This window comes from Canis lupus, chromosome X, assembly GCF_011100685.1.
Source record: "Canis lupus familiaris isolate Mischka breed German Shepherd chromosome X, alternate assembly UU_Cfam_GSD_1.0, whole genome shotgun sequence".
NCBI classification, from domain to species: domain Eukaryota; kingdom Metazoa; phylum Chordata; class Mammalia; order Carnivora; family Canidae; genus Canis; species Canis lupus.
Window position 1 is genome coordinate 58,023,543 of NC_049260.1, and position 27,956 is coordinate 58,051,498.

The window sequence follows — 27,956 nt, forward strand, 5'->3', positions numbered from 1 at the left end:
AAAGCAAAGACACAAGCAGAGGGAAAAGCAGGCCCCACGCAGGGAGCCCGACATGGGACCCAATCCCAGGACTCCAGGATCATGCCCCGAGCCGAAGGCAGATGCCCAACCACTGAGCCACCCAGGCGTCCCAGAGTTCCTATATTTTTTAAATGATCATTAAAAGTATAGCTTATACTCCACTCCACTGATTGACCAGATCCTGTTCTAGGTAATGGTCTCTTCCACCGGATTTCTCTCAAGATGCTTGTGCACTGGCTTGCTTTGTTGCCTAGAATGGAAACATTCCAGTGGTGGTCTTAAGCTTCAAGGAGTAGAATCATGAACACTTAAAATCTCTGGGAAGGTCATAAGGCAAAGAGCTGACCACACCAAAGTTACCCCAAGGAACTGAGTTCCTATGCCAATGATAGGGCTCGGTGGATACCAGAGGAAATGAAACTAATAAAATTCGCCTCCAGCTAAACAAATACCAATACCAGGGGGAAGTCTCATCTAGGTATCAGAATGTGACAGGCCTACTTACAAAACAAGGACATCTTAGTAAGGACACCTTACACAACACATATAAGAGGTTCAAGATAGGGATGGAAAACAAAAGCTACATGAGCATATGTGCACATCTAGACAAGTTTTTGTATTTATAGAGGTCAAGCAAGAGAGTAAGCAGGGCAATGGTGAGAATACAAGGAACAGCGAAGATGCACCTACATAAATGTCATTTACATAAATCTTTGCAGGATTCTCATAATGGAATATACTTTAATCTTTTATTTTACCACTCAAAGACTAAGCCATTAAACTACACAAAATGGAGGTTATATCCCATAAACCAGTATTTGCTCAAACTCATAGCAGTGAGGAAATAAAAAAAAATCAGGGTTGCACTGGAGTTTCACTTGATTCTAAAAATCAAGTCTATTTGACATTGGTTTGAAGCAACAGAACCTTTATCAGATCATATTCCCTTTTAAAGAAAAACCCGAGAGATAATCAGCCACAAATGATCACTTCATGCATTTTATTGATAGTCTATATTTTAAATCTGCAGTATGACATCTTACATAGGGAAAAAGCTTCTTCCTAAAAGATAACTATTAATAATCAAACCAGCCTTAATATGACTTGACCTTTCAAGGTCTTGTTTTGCATTAAACAAGTTAATTTTGAGCAGGTATAAAGCACTGTACAAAAAAAAAAAACTGGGTACATTCTCAAAATTTAATACAGGGCTTCCAAACCAGGAGTCTTCTGGATAGATATTGGAGAAGGGTGTTATGTTCAGATTTAAATCGAAAGAAAATGAGAAACCAGATAAAAACAAGCCAACCAAATTCACTTCACTTTGCGCTCCTTTCTGCTTTTTTTGAAAGTCTCTCCCAGAGGTCAGGAAGCCCTGGTATAACAATCACTTTAGTCTTTACAGAACATACATTTATGTGCTTCATGTTCAAAGACATAAAGGCAGCTTTTGTTACTATCCCCCCTCCAAATCCCTTCAGGTTCTTTTGGCTTATGAAAGCTTTCTAAGATTGCTGCCCAATTCTTTATATATGAATCCAAGTAAACATCTATACCAAAGCAGCTCTTCCTGGGAGAAGATAAAACAGGCACAGATACATAACCAGGCCAACTGCGTACCTACTCAATTTGATACCTGATCACATGGCCCTATATCTTTAAAAGCAGCACCAGGGACAAATGGAGCTAACAAGAGGTAAAATCCAAACACCTGACAGTTAAAATACATACCAATCAATCAGTTAAAAGAATGTTAGCAGAGGGGCACTAAATAGAGGTAAGGCTGGGTAGCTGGTTCAACCATACCTTAGTACTGGAATAAATATGCAAGATGAGGAACTGAAAAGAACCCTGAAATAACGAGGCACAGTGGTATGGTGGGGTTCACTTTTGTTGCATGTATTCAAAGTATCATTCAGTCCAAGTGACTATAAAGCAGCTTGTGGATCTTTAGTAAACAAATCCTAATCAAAACCAAATATCTCACTGTAATTGTATGAGTGTTCCTTTCCTTCAAATTTGAATTAAAACACCTATATAAACATGAAAATAATCATAAAACTGATACAAACTGTTATCCCTTGAGAGTTCCAACACTTCAATAACAGCTGAATTCTATGTTGTATCTTAAATATAAAGTGGAGTTACTAAAGCAAGTGAGATCACTCACCTGTTGGGAATATTATAGTATTTTAGAAATGTTCCAGTTAAGAACTCAATTTAACAATGTTAAAACTTTTGAAGGGCAAGTACTTAATTCATAGTTGTTTCTTATTTGCTCAACTAAAAATCCAATTTCGAAATACGTGAAATACTCATTCCTCAGACCTTGCACTTTTAACTTTCCAAATGAAGATTATTTTTGTTGATTTACATTTTCAAATGTTCTTCAAAAGCATATAATTTACTAGTTAACTCCATGAATTACAACACTGTTATTGAATATTAAACATACTGAAGAATTATACTATGCTTAATGGAAAAACAAACGCCTGACACTTTCTATATGTGTCTTATCAATCTCTTGCATCACTAAGGTACAGAATACTTCAGAAAGTAGCAGTCAGCACAGTCTTATAATAAGACAAGAAAAGAATAAAAGTGCCCTGCAAATGTGGCTTCTACGTACTTAATATTGATAATACATTTGACAGGGAAGCCAGTAAGTTAAAACTCAAAAATTCAAGGCCGATTACTAGTATTTTTTGTTCACAAAAGAACAAAGGAGAATAAAAAGGGGTGGAGGGGGAATATCCTCCATTTTTAAAAGAAAAGTATCAACAACCACCACAAGGTGCCACTGTATTCTAGTAAGCTGTAAAAGTGACCTTTTAACAGGCATTTTGCAACATTCACCTCCCTATCACATGGGTATTTTGGGAAATGATTGAAAGACATGATTGATGCTTGACCAATTTCAAGTCATGGTCATCTGGGAAACAGGTGGTTAAATAAAAAAGCATAGAAAGTGATAACCCTTCATGAATACAATTTGAGACACTGACATTAGAACACTTGGCACAGAAAGGACATGTTTTCCCAAGGGAAAAAAAAATTACTTGAGGTAACACTTATAGCTAAGCAGTTTCCTAATCTTAAAGTTTGGATAAACTCAATGATCATGTTTTTAGAGATTATGTGTGTGTGGTGCATGTGCACGCACGCACACACACATAAAATCATGGTAATAAACCTTAACTGTACAATTGATTATTTCCTACACTCCCAACACTAATGTGAACACTCTTCTCAATCCCCACCTCCATTAACCATGAACACCACTGAAGTATAACTAATGTGTTCTTTTAGAGCAAATATTCCAAATTAACAACATGACTCGTCTTCTAGTGTCGGTATAGATAAAGTCTGCACACTTTAAACTTAACTTGCTCGATTTTGGCTTTAGTACTAATAAATCTCAACCTTGTCAGCTGCTTGGAGTTAAACAACATAACACCTCAAACGCTTCATACCAGTAAGTGAATTTTTAAAAATATCTGAAATACTCAAGGAAACTCGGGTTTTAATATTTTCCCTATGCTTTGAACAATGTAATTTCCCAACATTGTTCTTTCTTGTTCTTATTACTGCATGAAGTTCAAACTTGATCTTCAAGACAGAACCTTTCTGTAATAAAAAGTGCAAAGATACAAAATGAAATGTAAAGTCTTTTCAAAGAAAATGCTCCCTCAAGAGAATACGTGTTTTGGATGCTGGTGGGGAAAAAAAGACTCTTGTTCTCCATTGTACATCTGACATCTACAAATGACCTTGTCTTCAATGTCCACAACACTAGTAAGTATAGTCATGGACCTTGTAAAAAAATTAAGTAGCAAATTCCACTAAAATATTTGTATCCATTCTACACAATCCAATGGAAATTAATGAGTGCTATTGAAAAAGGTGTCCACATGCACATGTCCAATATGTGCACTCTACTGAAGGCTAAAAACAAAATTCTATTTCCAGTGTTTATGAATAGCTTCAATATCTACATTCATAACCAGCATTCTGCAGGAGTTACCTCTTACTTTAATACTTCACAAATGAGTAATACATATTGAGAGGTTAGGGAAGTACCTGTTATCAATAACTTTTATTCTTAGAATGTGCTGCAGTTCTTAAACTATTTCAAATGAACATCCTTATAATGGGACATTTTATACCAAGAGGAAAATGGATTTTTAGCCAATCAGGACTACCCTGCAGATCTGAGAATTGTAGGTTACACCCTTAGGAAAGGAGATAAGGAGGCTCACAAATATAAAGGAATCCTGACTTTTACATGGACAATTTTTTAAAAAGATAAAATGTATTACATAAGCGCCATAAACAGTGATATCTGCTTATATTAAAAAAAATAAGTGAAGCTTTGTTTGGACATTATTTCCTTGCAAGAGCAGTACATATCCTTAGTAAACAACTACCATATTTACATGTTAATTTCCTTGATACTTAGGTAGGAGTGAAAGCCAGAGGAAAATATGAAAGAATGACCTTTGAGACAACCTTTATGGCTAAGTTGATAACAGTTAAGGTAGCCAGAGAATTCCTGAAGCAGGCCTGTTTATTTTGTAGAGTATCTGACTAAGCATGGGTAGTTTTCACTTTAAACACCAAGGATGTGTTCAATTCCTCTTTGGGCCCACTATCTTTTCCCAATTTTCCCAGATAAACAAACAAGTCCTCCACGGTCAGACTAATCCCAACCCCAACTGGCCTCAAAAGAGAAATTTGGCAAGAAGTACTGGGGTTCTTCACAAACCTAATCTCATTATTAAGGAAGCAACACAAAATGCATGTCCCATAGATTGTGAGTCAGCAGCCTCATCTTCAAATATGGGCAGCACAATTAAAATTTGAACCTCAAATGACCCAACATGATTCACTTTCAACAAAGGATAAACACCCCTTAATTCTTCAACTGGCCTTTAAATATAAGATGTTAGATCTGTGTTACATAGTAATGAAGTATTAACAAGTGTGCACCGGTACCTTAAATGACAAATCTCGAAAATAATGCAAATTTGAGACTTTCCTATTAGTACACACATCTGTACCAACTTCAATTCTTATGCTAAATGTGGTTTATAGTCTCTTTCCTCCACCTTCTTCCTTTTGTCTTTTTTTGAGGAGCAGACTTGTAAAAACATCAACGTAATTTGTGCTAGGTGGTAGTGGTTTTTTTGTTTTTAACCAAAACTCTACCAGATTTGTTAATCTACTTCATCAGCTCAAGTAGAATACTGTGTCAAGGACCTCACCATATGAAACCAGTTCACATCTGTATGATTACTGTCTTCATAAAAATTTTAAATTCTTCAGAGCAGTTTTCTTTACTTCTCCCGTCTTTCATTTCCTGCCTAAATCCAAGTTAAAAATACAGTTTCCATTGGTATCTTCAATGCAGTTCAATTCTGCACTCTGTCCTTTCCTTTTCATGTCACAGTAGCTGTTCACATACATTAAATACTAGATATGTTCTGCTCTTGACATCTACACACTTACAAAAGCAGCTTTGTACTTTGTTTGGTGTGGTTTTTACTACGTTGGCTCACAAAAAGCAGTTTTTTTTTTCATTTCTAAGCATGGTACTTTACAATTTTTAATGCATTAATACAACAGTGCATTGGAAAAGTACTGAGCCTCTACAAAATAGCTTTACATTTTTAAACAAATGAATGTGATTTTTTCACTTACACAAGCATAGGCTTTTTTTTAATATTTCCACAAGATAAATATCTCAATTAAACTACAAGCTCACTCTACAGTGTGCCACAGTGATGGGCTTAGGAGATGCTTACACACTTAGAAGATCCTAACCTTAGTGTTATTTACACTGACGTCCAATATCACCTCATCTGAAAGGTGAACAAATGATATTCAGCATGTAGCTGAATGTGTGCCAACTAATTAACTGGGAATAGTATAGCTTTAAGCAATCACTTATGAAACGTACTGAAACTTAGTCTAAACTAGGAATTTCCTTTGCCCCTCTCTCCTATGGCATGGGAAACGTTAAAGATCAATGTGAGAAACAGATAAAGAGCCATTGCTAAGGCAGATCTTTTAAGAGAACAAAGGAGAAAACTGATAAGCATATATGACAAATCATCAGTAATATCAATTACTGGTACTGAAATCAGATTTTTATGTCCTAAAACATTGCTTTTTAAATATTTCCTTTTATTCTGGAACAGAAATTGGAAAAAGGACAATGATTCATTCAGAAAGCAATGACTCAATTCAGGTTGCTACTTTACATTTAAGCACCACTCAAAAAGTGGGCATAAAGCAAGTGATTCCTGTTTGCCCATCACTATACCAGCTACGTAGCTGAGAGTTCAGAACTTAATTACACAACACTTTCTCTGTTACCAGAAGCTAAGACTGCTCTGCGACAAATAGGACAAGTAGAATTCTCAGATAACCAGCGATCGATGCAGTGGACATGGTACTCATGGGAACAAGGTAGTTTACGAAGTTTGTTGCCTTCTGTATATTCTGTAATGCAAACACTACAGGTTTTTAATGCATCGTTTTCACCAAAACTTCTCATTGCCAAGTTGTCAATCTGTTCTTTGGTGAGTCCTCTAGGTTGGTCATCATCATCCTCATTTAAGAGGAAAAACTGAGCCAGACTAAGGAAGGGCAAAGAGCCACTTTCATCAAATGTTACCGGGGCCCTGTGTCGACCCTCTCGCCTGGCACCCGATGAGCCTGATGATGAGCTTCCTTCGTTACTGCCTTCAAACACCTCTGAGCTAGTCTCTGAACTTTCACCACTGGAACTGGAACTAGGACTGGAACTGGAACTAGAACTGGAGCTTGAACTGGAACTCGAACTGGAACTCGAACTGGAACCAGAACTGCTACTACCACCAGAACCCCCTCTTCCATTCCGTGACTCTGCCCTTTCCACATTTCGACTTGAGACTGAGCCACTAGGCTCTGAATCACTATCACTGTACATAAAATAGCTTAGCTCGCCAAAACCTGTCATTATCTGCCTTAACATGGTCTGAATTGCAACAGATGTAGTCTCACTTAAACCAGTATTTAAAATTCTACGAATCGGAATTCTGATGGTACTGACATAGGTTCTCACACCTGCCCGTTCAGAACGTGAAAATGTACGCCTAAAACCTCCTCGTTCACTTTCGTAAGTGACGGTATTGTTTGGAGTCTGAGACCTTGACCGAGTTCTGCTAGCTATACTATCCCTCTGCCGGTATTCCCCGGGACGAACTCTTCTTACTTGAAGATCAAGGACTATGGTTGGAGGTCTCTGTCCTGATCCTGTAGATTCACCACTGCTGGCTGTGTCTGAAGAACCTGCTCCTTGGGAGGCATTTCTTGTTCCAGAAGCTGCAAAAAGACCTCTACTTAGCAAATCGGGTCCACTTATTTGCTGTCTCAATGTCACATGGTGCCGGGTTCTAGAACTTCCCTCGGTCTCATTCACCAAAGGATGCTCAAAAGTCTGAGATGAGATACTATGATGAGATCTTCGTGGAATTTCACTCATTGGATGCAGAGGTGACCTACTTCTTTCAGCTCTTGCTCGGGTTCTCCGATGATCTGGACTCCTGCTTCTTGCCCTTCTCTGACCTCTGGTAGGTGCGACTTCTCCCGTTAACGCTTCAGTTGAATTTCGTTCTGATCTGGATGGCCTTGTGGATGTTGGTTCAGATCGTGGATTTTCGACTTGCCTTTGGCTGCTGTTGTCTGTATTTTCTCCACCAGAACGTCTTGCAGATGGCTCATTTTCATTCTCTGGATTTTGGCTCCCATTATTACGGTTAACATTGATCTCTAAGCTGAATCTGAAATCACCACTGTTTGGATTAGTCCGGCTCACTGCTCTCCAAGATTGGTTTCCTCTTTGCCCACTTCTTGTTGTATTTCCAGTTTGTCTGACAGAGTTAAGCCAGTCTATTATAGAGTCACCATTAGATACATCATCTGAAGAGTCTCCACCTGTTTTTAAAAAAGGGAGGGAAGAGGGAGAAACAGGAACTACTAAAATTAGGACAATCATGTAATAGTACTCTGAAACTGTGTTAGAAAAAAAGGACAAAGATTCTGAATAGATTTCACATTTACAGATTTTTGTGAACTATACTGCATAGATTTGCAAGTAAAGGCAGGAATCTTTCAATTCCATTTTTTTCCAATTCCATTTTGAAAGAGCAAGCTATTCCTAAAGAAATTTAGGGAAAGTTTATCTAAAGGGAATCAGGAGGAAGTCTATTTTCAGTATTTCATCATATACAGAGCTTATGATACCACTGTGGACTGTCAGAAGACATTTTTTGAGTCCACTGTCAAAACATTAATCAAACAAGGTAAATGCCAGTTAGGGTACAGGGCTAGTATTTTAGTTCAAATTGCATTTTTGTCAAATTTTCATTAGTCTACATTTCCTCTAGGATCCTGACTTAAGTGCCTTTGATAATACAGGACTTTTAAAATACAAGACTGCTGTGGCCACTGCAAAAATAGAAACAGGGCTTACTGCTTCAAAAGTATTCTAATACTTTATTGCCAAGATTTTAAATTAACACAAAATTAGAGATCAGACCAAATGAACAGTTTGCACCTAGCATGGTATATATAATGGCATGCTCAAGAACCAAATTATTATTATAGCCTATGTCAGACAGTGAAATTTCCTACAATCCTACTTCAAATTAAAAGCAGGATTTCTCAACAGTGGCACTATTTCCATTTTGAGCCAGATAATTCTTTGTTGTGGGGGCTGCGCTGTTAATGAGTTTTAGTATGTTGTGATGTTTGCCAGCATCCTTGGCCTCCACCCACTAGATACTAGTAGCAAACCCCTAGCTGTGACAACAACCAAAAATGTCTAAAGACATTGCCAGTGTCCCTGGGACAGGGGTGGAGATATAATCCATTGAGAACCATCAGGTTAGAGAATACAGCATTTCTTTCTGCTGGTGGAAAGTGCACATGTTTATAAGGAAGAAATAATTCAGTAGGTGGGAGGAAATTTCAACGGAGATGCAAAATAAAAAAAAAATCCAACACATTTAAATAGGCCATTTTTCACTATGTCTCAATTAATATAAACTCAAAGGTGAAGCAGAAAAAAAAAACATGTTGACATTTTCGCCAAATACCAAGAAAATGCCAGTTCTCTTTTTTGTTAACAGTTCCTTAGCACTAAATTAATTTGTCCTGTTTCTGGATAATCTTTGGCTGACATTTCCAGTAGTTCCTGATCTACTTCAGCCCCTACCCACCCCCACCCAAAACAAAATATACCTCTGTTTTCATCTGAGTTTTGTGGTGGTGGGCCCTCTTTAATTTGTTGTAGTCTTCTCAGCAACTCTTCCTCAGTACTTTCACCTGAAAATAGTTTAGAAATGTTTGCCAAATTACAAATAAAAATGGCGATGGAGTAGGAACCTGGATAAAATTTACTTCTTTGGGGGCATGACATTACAATTTATGCCAAGTTTCTTTCCAGTTTACTAAGTGCTTTTGCATACGATATCCCACGCTTTTATTTTTTTTTTTTATTTTTTTTTTATCCCACGCTTTTAAACTCTAACTCTGGGAGGTGGAAATTATTATCTGCATTTTAAAATAAGGAAACTGAGACTAAGTGATAGACTGATGTATTAAGAAATGGCAGGGCCAGAATACCAACTTCAGCATCCTGATTCAAGTCTGGTATGGTTGGCTCAAAATGCACTCCCTCTCCTAACACCTTACGTTTTAAAATGTATACAATAACTCAAAGGTTAGAACTAAATAGAATGGAGGAGCACCGGAGATAATGAATTTTAATCAGGATCAAATGGGACCTAACTTGGCAAAAAAGAATCACCAAGCACAAAGTCCTAAACTGACTATTTTACCCAAGGACAGCTTTGGAGGATTATGACTGGAACATAATCTTGGAATCAGAAATAAGAAAAAAAGAAGTCTGTCCTAGGAACTAACATTCCCATTAGCTCTTCCACCCTTAAGATTTATCTCTAGTAAATCAAATAAAGCTAACTAAAAATAAAAATATTGTTAAGTTCCACTTTTTCAATTCAGCTTGCTCTAAGTTCATAATATAATTCTTAACTGAAAAATATGATATAGGATAATTGCAAATAGGAATGAACAGAACCAGGCAGTAAGTACAGCAATAATGTCATTCTGTATCCACTGCATTAAAATCATACTTCATAATGGCTGAAGAAACAGATTTTTAAAATAAGTGATTTTTTTAAAAAACCAGTAATTTACATATATAAATCTTTACACATCACATACCTGGGGTGCCTAGCAAATTGTTATCCCTCATAAGTCTATAATCTTCTTCACTCAGGTTATTTACAAATTGATAGAAAGCTTCTTCCCGATCCAATCGGTCCATCTGACTTCTGCGCTGTGCTGCAGACTGATCACCACTTCCTTTATCGTTAGAATCTGAGCTTTCCATCTTGATGAACAAGTGGAAAATTATCTAAAAGGAGAAAGGAGATCAATCCAATCTTGAAAACAAAAGTTAGCATGTGCTCTGTAGAACACTTTTAATTATGTGAAAATCCAGAATGCAGGTCAAGATGTGAATTTTAAGATCTCATATGAATAAAATTTCATAAAAGAAAAACTCCTGAAAAAGCGCTGTTATATTAGGAAAAAAGTAGGTCAGGAATTTGCAAACTACGGCCCATGGGCCAAAATCCACCCTGGTGCCTATTTTTTTCCTTGAGATCAAAGAATGGTTTTTACACTTTCAAAGACTGTTTTTTACAAAAGGGAAATGTTTTGTGATGTTTGAAATTCAAATTCCAGTGTTCATCAAGTTTTATTGAAATACAGTCATATACATTCATTTACACGCTGTCTGTGACTACTTCTGTGCTACGATGGCAGAGCCAAATAGATGGAATGTGGCACTCTCACTGCTTTGTACTGGTGATGACCTGTGCCTTATAAATTGCAGTTATGTAACCTGACAGCATTTCAAGTGCTGTGCATTTCACCATACTATGACATTTTAAGAAATTACTGGCACATTCTCATGTCAAATGAAGCAAAAGTGTACTTTGAATGTCACTCTTAAAGGCATAGTATGGATTATTCTGTTGTGAGATGGAAAAGACTGAGTTTAGTATGCAATGACACTACTTAACTGTGCTAATGTAATATACATGTTCATGTGATCAGATCAAGTATTCATCACAAAAGTCCGAAAAATTACAGTCCGAAAAATTGGAAAATTTAAAATAAAATATCTCAACACAAAATATTTTCTCATAAGGATAAAAGACAAGGCTTCAATCACAGTAAGTTTCCAAGTTGCTTGTTTGTTGGCTATGCAAGAAAAGCTGTATTATTGATGGTGAATTAATTAAAACTGTGCCTGACTGCAGAAGCTAAAGAAATGTGTCCAGAGGAAATAAAGTTGATTATTAGCCTTTTGGTGAGAACAGTTGCTTAAAAACCCCAGGATATTGTGATATGTCATAATTGATTGAAAAATGAGACAGCAAATGATTTTGAGTGTTTTTTCTTGGCCCTTGATGAGTCAACAAATGTAATTGATACTATTCAGTTGTTTATTCAAAGAATCAAGTGTTGATTACTCCAGAAGTTTGAAGTAACTATAAAGTAGCCTCTATGAATAATCTGCATGGAGCAACTTCAGGTGGTATTTCAAAAAAGTTGAGTAAAAACACTACATACAGTTTGAAGTGGAGTCTGCTAAGATGTGTTGTAACTGAAGAGGTGGCAACTGTATGTGTAAAGCAGCAAAAGACAAGTTGGACAAATTCATAAAGCTTGTGAAAATGTAAGGTGCTTAAAGTCTATGGTTATTCCTTGTATTATTCATCAGCAGATAGTTTGTAGAAACTATCTGAATCTATCACATTACTGAACCAGTAGTGTTAATGGTGAATTTTATTGTGGACTCAACCATCACCAGTTCTCTGAATTTGTCATAAATAGAAGCTGAATATCCTAACTTGCTCTGCTACTTGATAACAGCACCTATATGCAAAACATACTGCAGTAAAATCATTTTAACAACACTGGAATCACGTCAAGCAAGCTGCTTTATGCACTTCTTATGCCATCAAAGAAACAAGAGCTCCATTCCCATACAAATTTGTAGCAGATTTATTTTCTAAGCACAAATTACAGTTCCAGAAGCTTTTTTCGGACTTTATTTCAAGTACAAAGAAAATTTCCTTATTTCAAAATCCATTTAATTATGTATCTGAGGAGTTTCCACCTAACCTTGATTTAAGTCAATCAGAGAAGGACAATCATCATATGGCTTCACTCATACAGGAAATATAAGAAATAGTGAAAGGGATTTTAAGGGAAAGGAGGGAAAATGGGAAAAATTAGAGAGGGAGACAAAACATGAGAGACTCCTAACTCTGGGAAACAAACAAAGGGTAGTGGAAGGGAAGGCGGGCGTGGGGATGGGGTATCTGGGTGACGGGCACTGAGGAGGGCACTTGATGGGATGAGCCCTTGGTGTTAACACTGTATGTTGGCAAATCGAACTTCAATTAAAAAAATAAAAGTGATAACTGCTGTGTAATGATACACTAAAAGGTAAATATCAAATGAATTCTATAGATGCCTTCTTTAAGGGATAAATATATGGATAGATATCCACAAGTATTGATAACATAGCAATATAGGTATATCACGTTTTGTTGTGCTTCAGACACTGTTTTTTAATGAACTGAAAGCTTTGTGACAACCCTGCAGGGAGCAAGTCTACTGGTGCTATTTTTCTAGCAGCATTAGTTCACTTCATATCTCTGTCTCACATTTTGGTAATTACTGGAATATTTCAAGCTTTTCATCATTATCATAGCTGTTATGGTGATCCACGATCAGTTATCTTTGATGTTGTAATTGTTTTTGGGGTGCCATGCACCATACCCATATAGGACGGCAAACTTAACGGATAGATGTGTTTTTGACTGCTCCACCTGTTCCCTTGTCTCCTTCCCTTTCCTTGAGCTTCCCTATTCTGAGACACAATATTGAAATTAGGCCAATTAATAAACCTACAATGGCCTCTAAGTGTACAGATGAAAGGAAAAATCACACCTCCCCCACTTCTTATCAAAAGCTAGAAACGATTAAGCTTAGTGAGGAAGCCATGTCAAAAGCCATGATAAGCCAAAAAGCCACAGCCAAATGGTGGATGCAAAGGAAAAGTTCTTGAAGGAAATTAAAGCTGAAATTCAGTGAATATATGAATGATATAAGAAAGTGCAACAGCCTTATTGCTGATATGGAGAAAGTTTCAGTGGTCTGGATAGGAAGATCAAACCAGCCCCAACATTCCCTTAAGCCAAAGTCTAATCCAGAGCAACGGCCGAAACTCTCTTCAATTCTATGAAGGTTGAGAGAGGTAAGGAGAGTGCACAAGAAAAGCTCAAAGGTGGGTTCATGAGGCTTAAGAAGTCATCTCCATACCATAAAAGTGCAAAGTGAAGCAGCAAGTGCTGATGTAGAAGCTGCAGCAATGTCAAGGCAAGAACCTCTATCAGCAAAAAGACTATGACTCACTGAAAGTTCAAATGACGGTTAACATTTTTTTTAGCACTAAGGCATTTTTAAATTAAGCTCTGCATTGCTTTTTAGACATAATGCTATTGTACACTTCACAGACTTCAGTATAGTGTAAACGTAACTTTTATATGCACTGGGAAACCAAAAAATTCATTTGACTTGTTTTACTGCAATATTTGCTTATTATGTTAGTTTGGAATTGAACCTGCAATATCTTCAAGATTTTCTTGTACCTCTATGTGTGAAAGACATTACCAAAAATGAGATATTGATGGGATGCCTGGGTGGCTCAGTGGTTGAGTGTCTGCCTTCAGCTCAGGGAGTGATCCCGGGATTGGGTCCCACATCAGGTTCCCTGTGAGGAGCTTGCTTCTCCCTCTATGTCTCTGCCTCTCTCTCTCTGTGTGTGTGTGTCTCTCATGAATAAATAGAATCTTTAAAAAAAAAGGAGATATGGAAAATCTCATTTCAAGTCAGTAACACGAGATGAGTATCTGCAAATAGTTTTGATGAGGAATATATTTAGCCCTGATTAAGCAAAACATTATCCCTCCAAAAAAGAATGCCATTCTTCTTGTTATTAAACCTAAATTACAAAACACTACCCCATCATCATTATTACTACATTTTGAGTTTTATCAAGAAAAACTTTGTAGAAATTTGGGCTTCTCTTTCTAAGTTACTATGTAATATGCTCAATTTTCTTTTCTTTTTTTTAATTTTTATTTATTTATGATAGATAGAGAGAGAGAGAGAGAGAGAGAGAGAGAGAGAGAGAGAGAGAGGCAAGAGACACAGGCAGAGGGAGAAGCAGGCTCCATGCACCGGGAGCCCGACGTGGGACTCGATCCCGGGTCTCCAGGATCGCGCCCTGGGCCAAAGGCAGGCGCCAAACCGCTGCACCACCCAGGGATCCCTCAATTTTATTTTCTGATCAGCAAAGCAAAAGAACAAATTACTACCTGGCTTTTCTATTACTCTCAACCAACCACACCAATGAAGACAACAGTAGTAAGCAATCTAAAATAAGATGCCAAACAAAGTATTTCATCCTCTAGTTCTTCTTTCAACGCCAGTTTGACCTTAAGATCACAATGAAAAAAAAAAAGTTAATTCCATGAAAATATGCAAATCTGATTGTGGAAGAGGTAATCTATATTGGTGCTAAGATTTAATCCCACCACAACACATGAAGTATCTGGATGTTCACAATTCAATACTAAAGACAAAAATAAAAACAAACCCTCTTTCAGATAGTAAAACAAACAAACAAAACAAGCTTCTCTACCTGTCTGGTTTTTAGAACTTGAAACTTTAAGAAGACTGGAAATCAACAGCTTAAAGTTATATAGGTCAGGCAATGAAAAGTAAAAAACAAACAGAAGAAAGCCAAAATTTTCCATATGTAGCTAAGGAATACAATTTTGTATTGGGAACAGTAAGCAGCTAACTTAAAAAAAATACAGAAAAGCATAAAGGAAAAAGAAACTTCAGCCATAATTCTTCAAACCAAATAAAACCACCAGTAATATTCACTTATGTTCTTAAGCACTTACTATTTTTAAAGTTAACAACATGAAAGTTAGGACAAAGTCCACTTGTGAAGGATCAGTAAATAGTTCTAAAAATAATTTATAAATTTTCTTTTGAGAGAGAGCATGGGGCAGGGAAGAGGGAGAGGGAGAGGAGAGATTCTTATGCAGGCTCCATGAGGAGCCTGATGCGAGGCTCCATCTCACAATCCTGATAATGACCTGAGCCAAAATCAAGAGCCGGACACCTAGCCAACTGAGCCACCCAGGTGCCCCAAAAATAATTTATAAAAAAGTACAACTCAGTAGGGATGAAAGGCTTTCAAAACAAAAATCTTGAAAGACAACAGAAATGTCTGAAAAGTTCTGACATTTGAAGGACATGAACCAAAGATAACAGAAAACTCACACACGAAGGACTGTTATAAGAATGGCATAAAATCTGAAGAAGAGTGTCAGGGAGGTTAAAGCCCATATGGAACAGAAACTTACAAAAATATGGGAGATTTTTAAAATGGCTTTGAAAGACGTAGTCTGAAACAAGAAAAGGGTCTTGTACTGAGTAGGTGGGGGAGTTGGTATATTAACAAAGGATGAAAGGTAGAAGAACCTAACTTCTGTTTTGTTTCTATTTTATTCAACAAGGAGAATCACTTTCCAGGGGTAAACCATGGAAAAACAAACTTCTCAAAGAGAATAAAGACCCCAAACTGCAAAACTTCTAATGTTAATCTTTGAGAAATCACAGAGAACTGAAAAGACACTAAAAATACTAGATTTAGAAATGACCTAATAATCTTCAAATAGAGTGAAGTCTATCAACTTAGCATAGCAAAATCTGACAATAAACCTAGGGGGAAATTCTGTAAAGACTATCAGATATATAGCAAACATGTAGTAGAAAATTTGTTCACCAGAAGTGGGGTTCACTGCCAAATTAACCTTATTTGCGTGACAGAGGAATAGTTCTCAACCTTGATTTGCACATTAGAATCACCTGGGAAACTTTCTCTGGAATTGGCCAGCTAGCAATATTTTAAAAATTCTATTCTACAATAGAATTCTATTGTGCAGTTAGGGTTGAGAATCTCTTTGACAGGAACATGTAAGGATAACACTGTTGACTAGTCTGGCTTGACTTCTGCAGAGTCTGAGAAGATTTTACATCCTTAGCGTCACGGAGAAATGTAAGCTAAAGTCAGCACTTCTGTAACTTCAGCATATGAGTGAATCACATGGCAAATTTTAAAAAAGATTCTGATTCAGTAGATTTGGGATGGGGCCTGAGAACCTGCATTTTAAATAAGCCTCCAAGTGCTGCTGATGCTGCTGATCATAAGAAGCACGGCATGAGTAGCAAAGAGCATGAAGACAATACAGTTTAACAGATTCACAGCTGTCAAACACCACCCTCAAAGCAATGTTAACCTGCAAACAGTCCTGTCTTCAGCATTTAAAAAAGAACCATATCAAAGACATGCTAACCAAATCTAAGCAACTCAAAGCTGGGAATTAGTAATGAAGATGTATGTTTATGATAAATAATGCCCTAAATTCTCAGTGGATTATGAGGATGAGCTGAAATCAACAAAAATGTTGATAAAATGTGCTATCCTGAATGCTTTATGAAGGACTGTCAAACTAAAATAACCCCTAGTAAGAGTACAGAGTAGGGGGGAAACCAACTCCTGTGAAAAAAGCAGTTCACATGAAGAAGATCTGAAGATTCTTAAGTTAACAGAAGTCAATAAAAAGCCTGTTTGACCTGCTATGGAACCTAAGAGAGTCTCCTGGTGCTTTCATAGATCACAGTATTTAAATAAAAGGAGTAACAGACCCACTATAATCTGTTGTTCAGATCTAGAGTGACCAAGATGATAAGCTAGGGAACACCAAAAAGGAAATGCTGAATTACCTGGAGATATCTAGCCTGAAGACAAGACTAAAAATGGGCATGATCACCAATGTCAAATGTTTACAGTTATAGCATGAAAGAGCAGAACCACAGAATCACACCAGGGACAATAGCTGAAGAAATATGGAAGCAGAAAATTCTTTTAATACAAAGCTCTAACAAACTGTCCAAAAGTGGAGATGCCACCAGCCTCTTGAAGCAAGCAAACTACGCATTCTCTGGAAACATTCAAGCACAGGCAGGATATTAAGAGGAGATTCCTTATTAGCTAGGAGTTTGAATAGACTGACTTCAAAAGACCCTTTGAACTAAAATGTCATTAAGGATGGGAATGTCTCCTGGTTTTCTATTCTGGGCCTAGGGTCCTATTAAAATAGCTACATATTCCAGCGCCATAATTTTGTTGTAACACTTTGACAAGACCAATTCACTTAAGGGGTTCCATCTCTGCCCTCCAATACACCTTGTACTTCACTACCTTTACACTTCAACTAACCCTGTTCCCTCAGCCCTTTCTTAGTCTCCCCTCATTTCAGGTTCAATGAAATCTTACCTCCTAAGAAGCTATTACTTGCTCGGCTAGCAATTTTCTCATCCATACCTGCACAGTGTTTGTCTGAGCCACTAAGAGTGGCACTTTGTGCCTTACATGGTCTTTTCTTTAAAAAAAAAAAAAAAAGATTTTATTTATTCATTTATGAGAGACTCAGAGAACGAGAGAGGCAGAGACACAGACAAAAGAAGCAGCAGGCTCCTCGCAGGGGGCCTGACGTGGGCCTCGATCCCCAGACCCCAGACCCGGGATCATGGCCTGAGCTGAAGGCAGATACTCAACCGCTGAGCCACCCAGGCGTCCCGGTCTTTTCTATCTTTGAAATAATGTTAGTAATCTTATATACCCAACACCGAAGTATCATGTTAACATGTTCTCATTATAAAAAATTAGATGTTTTATATTCTTTTCTTAATACTTAAGTCTTGAAATGCGGTATTTTATATTCACAATACATCTCAAGTTGGACACTAAATTTTCAATGGTTAAAGTAAAATGTAGTCCTGCCAAAAGAACAAAGTTGTATTTAATGAGAAAATACACACTCCTTCAGTTTTTATTTAACTTAGTTAAAATTAAAGAAAACGAAAAGTTCAGCTCCACAGTTACACTGGTGACATTTCACGTGCTTAGTGGCTATCCCACTGGGCAGTGCAATTTGAAAAAAAAAATGTTTGTAAGGTAGAGAAATCCCACATTAAGGGAAGACTTTCAATGTGTTCCCACTATATTTTTCATACTCTATAAATCCACTACTTCTATATCCTCTTTATGTTTTCCAAACATAAAATAATGCTGAATATTCTACAAATTCACATGGAATAGATGATTCTTTCCTATGCTCACCAATCTTCAAGATTCATTCCTAACCTTTGAGAATTTCTATCATTTCCTACATGTCAAGTAGAGATAAAACATTATACATCTATACAAGACCCTACTGACACTGTGATTTTAGGGACTGTTGACTAAACAGCTCTTGCCTGGTGAACTTACAGGTTAGTGTAGTCCATGCAAGAATTTTTATCTTGGTTTAATTTTATCTCTAAATTCAACATTTTAACAATGAGACACACTCACAAAGCAACACGATTGTCCAAATTACTACACGATTGTCCAAATTACTATTACTTCCACAATCACATCCTTTTCTCCTTTCCCCTTCTCATATATATACCAGAGAAAATCAAGGAAAATGATTTTCCCACATGACATCCCTGCAACACACTTATTTATTTCAAAACTGCAACCAGACCAGCAAGACTTCATTAAACAGAACACAATGTTTTTGCTAAGGTATAGATTCCCATTAAAGAAGCAGTTTGTTTCTTGTAGTTGGTTAGGGGACAAGGAGAGAAAAATCTGATTTGCCTCCCTACTCTTGCCTCCTGTCTGCCTAACTGCATTTCTCCTAGGCTGGGCGAGGGGGGTGGGGGGGCAAGAGATTTCAGCACTGACATGGCTCCCCTGGACTAGAAGGAATTTCATTTTGGGAAAAAAAGGGGGGGGGGAATCCTGAATGTAAGCAATGTCCTCAAATGCCTTGTAAAATAATTTTACATACACCCCACCCACCCATGAGTTTGGTCTTATTTTAAGCAGTCCCTTTATTACCTAAGTGGCACAAAATGAAAAAAATATAATAAATTTAAGTCACAAGTTCAGCCCTTGGTAGATGTAGTATCACTACTGGTAAGTGAAAATGAACATTTTAACAGTTAAACACGCTAAAGATGTCAGGACATCATAATTCAAATGATCAAATATAGTGCTCTCTCCATTTTGGTGTCAAATTTTAATAAAGAATTGTTACCAAAATGGGTCTCTCGATTCTACTTTTATGGTGGACACTGCAATACATTTCCAATTTAACTACTCAGTGGTTGGGGGTCTGCCTTTGGCTCAGGGAGTGATCCTGGAGTCCTAGGATGGAGTCACACTTCGGGCTCTCTGCAGGGAGCCTGCTTCTCCCTCTGCCAATGTTTCTGCCTCTCTTGGTGTGTCTCCCATGAATAAATAAATAAAATTTTTTAAAAAAATTAACTACTAAAAGGAAAGAAGAATCCTCCCACGTTCCTGGGCTCCTTCTTTCATTATAAAAGAGAGGATCTTAACTCTATATTTAGTTATCTTACTTTCAGTTATAATATTCATGTGGGTTAAGTAAAAAATTGTGGATTAGGTATATAATTAACATCAGACACTTTTAAACTTAATATTTCTATAAAAGCTTACCAACAGAACAATTTAAGAGAACAAATATTTAACTGTTAAGTCACTTGGGTCTCTTCCTAGTTATAAGCAATACCCACCACCATTTATTTACACAGGCCCTCCATATATATTTCATTTAATCCTTACAACAATCCTATAAAGTAGGAATAGTCACCTATATTTTATACCTAACAGAAGTATAGAAAGAGAAAGTGATTTGCCAAAGGCCATGTGGCTAATACGTAGAAAGAGCCAGTAATTAAATCCAGGTCTCCTAATTCCAAATCCAGTCAACTTTTCACTGAATGAACAACCACCTCCCAATAATATCCCAAAACTACATACCTTAAAACACATTCCTTCCATCCCAATAGGCATGTCGAAAGTATTCAACCTCACTATGAGCTGTTTATACCATGTTCACTCTTGGTATGAAAACTCCCAAAATAACAAAATATCTTTTATAAGCAATATGAACCAAGCAGGACTTACTTTTGAATAAGTCAAGTTTTAGTATTTTTGTTTTAAAAACAAAAAATAGCCTATTTTATTAACCTTATTTCTTTCAGAGTACTGTGTGCCAATATATCCAAATTCAATCCTGGAAACATGCAGCCAAATTGGAAATTTTGCCCAGTCATTTCAAAAACTACTCATTTGGTCAATGAATGTATGACTGTGTCAGGTAAATTAACTCCAGCGAGGACAAGCCAGTAAGAAAACCAAACCTGAGGTTTATTCTGTAATCAGGGAATTTAAGACAGATTTTATTCACCTTGAGAATTTTAAAGCACTGTTAGTGATCTCAACTTCTTCTATAGTCATTATTATATATTAGTATATTATATGTTTCTGACCACTGTTAAAAGTCTCTCATTAATTCTCTTCATCCATGTACTCCAAACTTTAAAAATGCAATTTTGTTACATTAGGGTGAAAAGTTACTTAAACCATATCTTTCACTACTAATGGGGCAAGAGACATGGTGCTAAGCACACATATATATTCAATAGACATACTGCATCATAGTATCCAATGAAGGAAACTCAAGGTACCAAAATACTGTTCAACAAAAGACTTATATAAAACTAAATTCTGAAATTCAAATGCTTGTGTGAATATTAATTTAAAAATAAGCCACATCTATTAAGTCTGGAAGAAATCATCTCTTCTTAAAAACAAAAAGGTATGTGGGAAGGAAGAATCAAGGTAACTTAGAATCAACTAACTACCAAAGTATCTTGAGCATATTCATCTTTTGTGTTCATAAAAGCTCCCAGCTCAATAGTGTTCTAAAGCAGAACATGCCAATTAAAAAAAAAGATAGTAGCAACATAAAATGTATCATACTGAAAAAGAACAAGCATCACTTTGCAACAGAGCTTCATGAAGAACCTCAAATAAACGAAAATTAATGACATGTGATACTTGTCAATAAATAGTTCAATAATACCATTGCCAAAATAAAAAATACCTCATGCAGTTTTTTAAAAAGTCAAATTACAAAGAACCACTGAATTTGAGGTCACAATATAAAGTACCATTGTGTGTATATAGCCTCCAAAAGTGTTGAGAATTCTTTATATACAAAATGTTTAATTAAAATTTTACAGATTTGTAACAAAACAAATAAAAGATGACTGACAATCAGATAGCTTTTTTTTATCCTATCAGTAAAAGGGTGGAATTTGGTTCTGTGAAAAGAAAAAAAAAAAGGAGATACTGGGTTCTAGTCTTGGCTATAACATTAACCCTATGTAAATTTGGTCAATTCACTTAATCTCTTGTGCCTCAGGATCTTCATCAATATTAAGAGCACTGGATTAAAACCATCCATAAGGTACCTTCCAGCTCTATGAATCTGTGACTATGAATAAAATATAGCCCAGGTCACATTATGATAATAGGTCAAAAATAAAGCTTAAGAAACAACATGAATAACTAGGATATAAGCTTAAAAAGCTGTGCTTTTCTTGCTACCATTTCACTTATGCCCTTCTGTCTCTCTTTTGTGACTATCTTACTTTTTTCAAAACATATATAAAGCATCCCTCTCTAAAAAAAAAAAAAAAAAAAAACAGAACAGGGTGATATTTCACTACCTTTACCCATTGCATGAGGTCTGTCACCACCCACACAATTTGTTTATTATTTCCAATAGTGGCCTGTCAAAAGATGCTACCAAGATTTCTACCACTGTTGATGCTATTATAGCAATACAATATTATAAAATAGTATCTGCATGGCCGTGTTACTCGAGCCTCCTTTATATTCTTCTATTGTTACCACTTGAAAAGGACAGCAGGGGAAAAAAAGGATTCAGAAATGTCCCTCATGTGTCTCATCTCTTGGCAGGAAGTCTACTGACTTGCAGCTCACAAACAGTTCTATTACAAATCCTCTAAAACAGTTAAATCGAAAGACTATTAATAAGAACATCAACGAATCAGAGGACAGAGATCAAACAAATCAAATGCTATCAATTCATAGGAACAAGTTAGTTAAAAAAGAAAACCATTAATGACATTTCTGTTCACTCAAGTACTTTAGAAAGTAAATTTAATCTTCGATTACCCATTTCATGTTCTTTTTTTATTGAGCTATGTTACTAAATTAGAATTTGGTCTTAACCCACACAAACTCGATTCTGCCTTCTCATTAGTCCCAAGAAGTCAAAAAAAAAAAAAAACAAAATGTTCATGTGTTTAAAAAAAAGTTATTAATGTAAAATCACTGATTACCAGCAATTTTGGTGTTAATCGATAAGGTACTAATTTAAGAACATGAGCTTTCCATCAAAAATTAACTTCTTAGTAAGTGAAGCGAATCTTTAAAATTAAAATCTCTTGACCAAAAAAAAAGAAAGCATTACCTATACAAATGACTGTTATGTTATTTGAGGAAAACAGTTTTGTTACAAAACCAAACATGCTGACAACTGTGCTTCCTGAACCAGTGTTCCTACATAGAAATGATAACAAGTCACCATATGTCCCCAGTTTGTCCAGAAGAATGGCAATCTACACCTGTTGTCCCATAGTAATTATTAATACGGTCCTCTTTCACTCTCAAAAGCATTCCAGCTTGGATAAATTAATATGGTCACCTTAGATGCAATTGACATTAACAGGAACTTTGGTCAATAAAAAAATGAAAATTGTAATTAAGAGTTAACTTCTTTTTCCCTACAGTTAAGTGAAGAGTGAGAGGAAAGAAACCATTCATTCTTCATTCTAAATAAAGTTTAAAATATTGAACACAAGTATCTCCTTCCTCCTACAAAGTATCATGTTCACCACCATACAAATGTTATAATGGCAGCCCAATCTGTAGTCATGAAATTATTGCAAAAGGTCCACAAATCTATATACACACCATGAACTGTCTATAGATATTTGTCTCACACATATGTAGGTACTGCTATAACTAATGAAATTAAAGTCTTGGGTCAGAAAATCTACAACAAAAAGATCAACCATACACTTTAGAAGCAAAACCACAAATTCATAAACATATTCCTGAATTGTTCAAAACTGCCAAGATTTTCATATTAAAAAAAAATAAAACCTCAACTGATGACAGGAAAAATGAAATGTTTGATTATCTGGGAAATTTCCATATTCAAGGGTGGGAAAAATAATAAAGGAAAAAAGACATGGAAGTATAACTGCTTTCTTCAAAATGTCTATGGATTATGTAAACTGATACTTTGTGAAATCGATGGGTCATAAGGTTTTGGAAATCTATGTGTTATAGAGATGATAAGGAAGTAGACTTACAAAAGAGAAACATGTCATAGGCAGTGGCCCAAAATTCTAGCACCTCATTGGGTCTAGATTTGAGAGAGAACTTTTCATTTCTAATTTGTTATCTACTCTATGGTAACTCAAAACACAAGAAGCTGGTGAGTGATTTGCTCTATTTTGCAATCTACTAAGGCTATGTAAAAATATATTTATAATTCCATAGATGCAGACGTCCCATTTGACCTACTGTATTAAGTCCTCACATGTTAGCTAACCTGAAAGAATATATCCAACCAGCACAACATTTCTGGATATCATTACATTAAGCTATTTCTTAAAACCATTTTTCCTTAAAAACATTTCACAAAGAAGGGGAGAGGGAAATTGCTAAAAAAAAAGTGTCACCTGCATCATAAAGCAGATTCCCTTTAAGTGGGAACAAAAGTTTTGGATATGACATAACCTACACATTCTTTAATTACAAATTTTATTTTCTTTCCTTTTTCAATCTAATTAGAGAGCAATTAAGTCTAGAGGCATAAAAGTTTAGTGACTTCAGCATCAGAGAGACCTGGGTTAAAATGGGGGCTCTACTACTTATTAGCTATTTAATTGAGGACAAAATGTTTAACTTCCTTGAGTCTCAGTTAACTAGGTAAAACAGCTAATATCCTCACAAGGCTTTGCTGTGAAGATTATAAAGTCATGCATGTGAAGCACAGGACACAGCACATAAGCATTCAAGTTAGTTATGAATTTAGGCTAACTCCATCCCCGTTTGCTTGGCACAATACAGGTTTGCACCTGTTGGCATAAAAAAAGCATCCTGGTTAAGGCAATAAATTATGTGCTTACCTTAACAATGATGATGATGATGAAAGGAGTTAATATCAGAGTATTATATATTAATTATGACATTTTGGATCTTAAAGGAAAAAAATGAACACCACACAAAATAATGTAAGATTACATTCCTGCAAGATATTCTACTGATATTTCATTTAGTTATTCAATGAACATTTAAACGCTATTTATTTAGACCCATCCCACCAACAATGATTTAAAGCAGCAAATTTCTATTTTGTTCTTTCTGTTTTATATGGGTACTGGTAAACTTCAGACATTATTTTAAAAGAGGAAAATTCACAGATAAACACTAGCAGAGTTTCAGTTATTCAGACACACTACCCTTTGAATTCCCAATGAAAAATACCCATTCTCATTATGAAAAATGCCCAACACCAATAAACATATATCAAATAAGCCCATCCAATTACAGGGCCTGCAATACAAAATAAATATTTTTAAACATGCATTCTACACATAAATCATCAGGAGACGCAACAAAAAATAAATTACCTGACTGTTATGACATAGTATTGTAATACAATAAACTGGATTTTAGTTTTCTTCACTCTCTGCTCTAGAAAAAAAAAGAATCCATTATTCTTCCTCTTTCATAAGATACACATTTTCTATGAAATAGACACATCCTCAAAAAAACACATCCTATATATCTTAAGTTACACACCCCATAACCCAACCTAATTAGGATATTTGGGAAGATGGAGAAGGTCAGAGGAAACCAGGAATCTTGTGTTAGATATCAGATTTTCTTTAAAGGCTGAAAGCCAATCTACCTTTTAATATAAGCTTGCTTAAAATAGGCCTTTCTTTTTCAAACCAGTAATATTTTCAGATTCTGATACTTTCAAGGACTTACTTGGCACATTACAGTAGTCTATGGAGAAACTAAAGTATGAAAGATCATCAAGATACTTAGGCTAAAGAATGAAACATTTTTCAGTGCAACAGTTTCCTAAATCATACTTTAAAAAGCATCTGGATTGGTCTTCCTGGGTACTTTATTTTTATAATCTAGAAAACTGATTTTTGGAGGGCTCTAATTGTGCCTGCCTGGTCGCAAGTCATTCAGGATGGACATAACGTACCTGATAGGGTGATATGAGTAATTTTGTCTTTAATGAGGAAGAATCAAATACATGTTTCTAGTAGTAGAAACGACTATAGTACATTTATTTCTTCCTCCCTTCAATCATCCAAAGCGACTGCGGTTAATTCTGATTGAGGAAATGCGGGCTCTTTATTTGCACCAAAAAATTAATGTGGGACCTCGCAAATGGTGGATGACAACCTGATATAAATGCTTCCTCTTGCCCCCAAACAAAAAGAATGACCTAAATAACAAGACTGCTAGGCCTCAGATTCCCAGAGTAACCTGTGGAATAAGTATGGGGAAACTGTCTAGGGAAGGAACGTGGCTGTCTCCTCCATCTTGAAATTAATCAGCATAAGGGAAAAAGGGACTGAGTATTCAGGAAGCAGAAGCCCAACCGGTTAATACTAGTTACTAAAGCTATGGCGTACGTGGCAGGTACCGCCCGCAAAAGCCGAGACCCTTAGGCTTTTCTCTTTGAGGGGGGAGGGGTTGGGTTGTTGCCGGATTGAACGGAAATTAAGTTGAAAATCATTTGGCCCAATTCCCACCCTTACCCAGGGAAAAAACAACACGCAATGGCTTTTCCCTGCCTTTTCAGGGGATCCTTGCAGTGATATCTGGCAAGGGCTATGCCAGGGTTATTGAGTAAGGGAGCAAAACCACAGTTGCCCCGGATCCTCAGGGAAGATGTCATCGTGGCCCCAGGGGGCGCCTAATTGATAGTACCCAGCAAAAGGGCTCAAAATGGGGTTTTGCAAATCCTGGGAAATCTAAGGCCCAAGAGTTCCCAGCAGCTGACTTAGAGCAGACTGATATTTCCCCCTTTTCCCAAACCCAAGCCCGCCATATAAAAGGGGGGATGGGAAGGCGAGGGACGCCTCCAGATAACCAAAGAGAAAAATTTAAGACTATCAAAGATTCTCACGCCTGAGGCCAACACTCAAAAATCGCCTCCCCCAATTTCTCCAGACTGTGGAGGGCCCCCGGCTTTGGCTCGCACCGCCACGGAGAGGAAGTACTACCCACCTCCTTCCCCTTCTTCAAGAGACTGTGACTAAAATGGCAGCGGCGACTACGCCACGGAGCCCCCCGCAGCAATCAGCGCCTGGGGTCCGGAGGCGGTGCTGAGCGTCCGCCACAACGCGGGACTCAGGCCATTTTGAGAGAACACGGCAGCTGCAGCTCCGCTGTCTTTCCCTCGCTCTCCATCCATTTCTCAAGAGGATTTCCCAAGGCTTCACTTACTCGGTTTTAGTGTCGGGTCCGACTCCGTCGGTTTGGCTGCTGCCGCCGCTGAGGATCCTGCGCGCCTCCCCTGCCGCTGCTCTCAAGCCCGCCTCCGATGAGTCGCTGGTTGAGACCCGCCTCTAGCCTAGCGCCTGCTCCGAGACGTTGCTCAGGCAGCCATTATCTTCCCCATTGTTACCAAGCAGCGACAGGAAACGACAGCCCACAACAGGAAGTGATGATGCCGCGTCCCGGCCCTGCAGCCCCACTCCCAGCCTATTAGCCAATCCCAGGCGATTCCTCGAAAAGGCTCGGCGGGAGGAAGAAGGGGGCAGCAGACGACGCGGCAAGGCGGGCCAGCAGTCTGGAAAAGGAGAGCTGCTGTGACGCCCACCATGTGACAGGCCCCACCCTCCTCCGCCATTTTGAATTGTGGCGAGAAATTCGCGTTCTGAGAACTGTGGGAACCTTAGCTCTCCCGTTTTTGAAAACTGAAGAACGTCACCACTTGACTGCTTGAAGCCCTTTTCAGAGAGCGAGAAATGCGATACTAGTCCAACCTGGCGTCAATTCACACAATTGGTCCAGACTAAGTTGAACAGCGTCTTACCTTTTATTCAACATATATTTATCGAGTGCCAACTGTATGTCAAGCATTGTAGTAGATGTTGGGAATACAACGGAAATTAAAACGGACCAAAATCCCAGTTCTTACGGTTCTTTATATTCTACTTTCTCATGGTTCCTAGTACTTGGGGGAGGGACAATAATTACTATATATCTATATCTATCGGTGATAAATGCTGGGGAGAAAAAAGATTCGGAAAGGGGGTGGGGTGGGAGAGTGCTGGGTGGGGGTAAATGGGAATTGCAATTTTAAAGAGTGGTTAGAGATGGCCTCTCTGAGATGGTAATTTTCTGAAATGCTTGAAAAGGGGCGATGATTGTAACAGGATGGGAAAATCTGATAACGTTGGAATTTGTAAAAAGACAGTTAAGGAAGGCCTTTCTTAGATGGTATTAATGCCTGAAGGAAGTTAGGGAACCGACCACACAGCATCCAATTCCTGTTTTCACAGTTAACTTAAAAAAACAATCTTGTCCAAGTTTTTAGGGTGTTTCTGTGTTTCTTTTTACATTTTTTTGTTTTCTGTTTCCAGATAACACTGCCACTACACGTTTTCTCAATATTCTTCCAACAAACCAAACTTGTTCCCAC

At 37.2% G+C, this 27,956-nt stretch overlaps 1 protein-coding gene across 3 annotated transcripts; it reads right to left on the reverse strand.

The window, feature by feature from the left end:
- Window positions 1-1,004: 1,004 nt before the first annotated feature.
- RLIM (ring finger protein, LIM domain interacting) lies at window positions 1,005-26,971 on the reverse strand. Of its 3 annotated transcripts, XM_038587736.1 has the most exons (6): window positions 26,756-26,971; window positions 24,910-24,973; window positions 24,406-24,475; window positions 10,315-10,507; window positions 9,310-9,393; window positions 1,005-8,001 (listed from the first exon to the last, which is right to left on the reverse strand). In XM_038587736.1, the coding sequence occupies exons 4-6, from the start codon at window positions 10,481-10,483 to the stop codon at window positions 6,377-6,379; spliced, it is 1,878 nt and encodes a 625-aa protein (XP_038443664.1). In that variant the 5' UTR covers window positions 10,484-10,507; window positions 24,406-24,475; window positions 24,910-24,973; window positions 26,756-26,971; the 3' UTR covers window positions 1,005-6,376. The 3 variants fall into 3 exon arrangements, with proteins under 3 accessions (XP_038443664.1, XP_038443663.1, XP_038443665.1); XM_038587735.1 differs by lacking the exon at window positions 24,406-24,475; XM_038587737.1 differs by lacking the exons at window positions 24,406-24,475; window positions 24,910-24,973.
- Between the last annotated feature and the right edge of the window lie 985 nt (window positions 26,972-27,956).

What these genes read in the sequence shown, in the direction of transcription:
- RLIM (XM_038587737.1), bottom strand. Translation starts at nt 10,483, where the DNA reads ATGGAAAGCTCAGATTCTAACGATAAAGGAAGTGGTGATCAGTCTGCA. An exon ending in CAATTTGCTAGGCACCCCAG is followed by an intron (nt 9,394 to 10,314) that starts GTATGTGATGTG and finishes AACTATTTTCAG; the next exon opens with GTGAAAGTACTGAGGAAGAG. An exon ending in AAACTCAGATGAAAACAGAG is followed by an intron (nt 8,002 to 9,309) that starts GTATATTTTGTT and finishes TTTTAAAAACAG; the next exon opens with GTGGAGACTCTTCAGATGAT.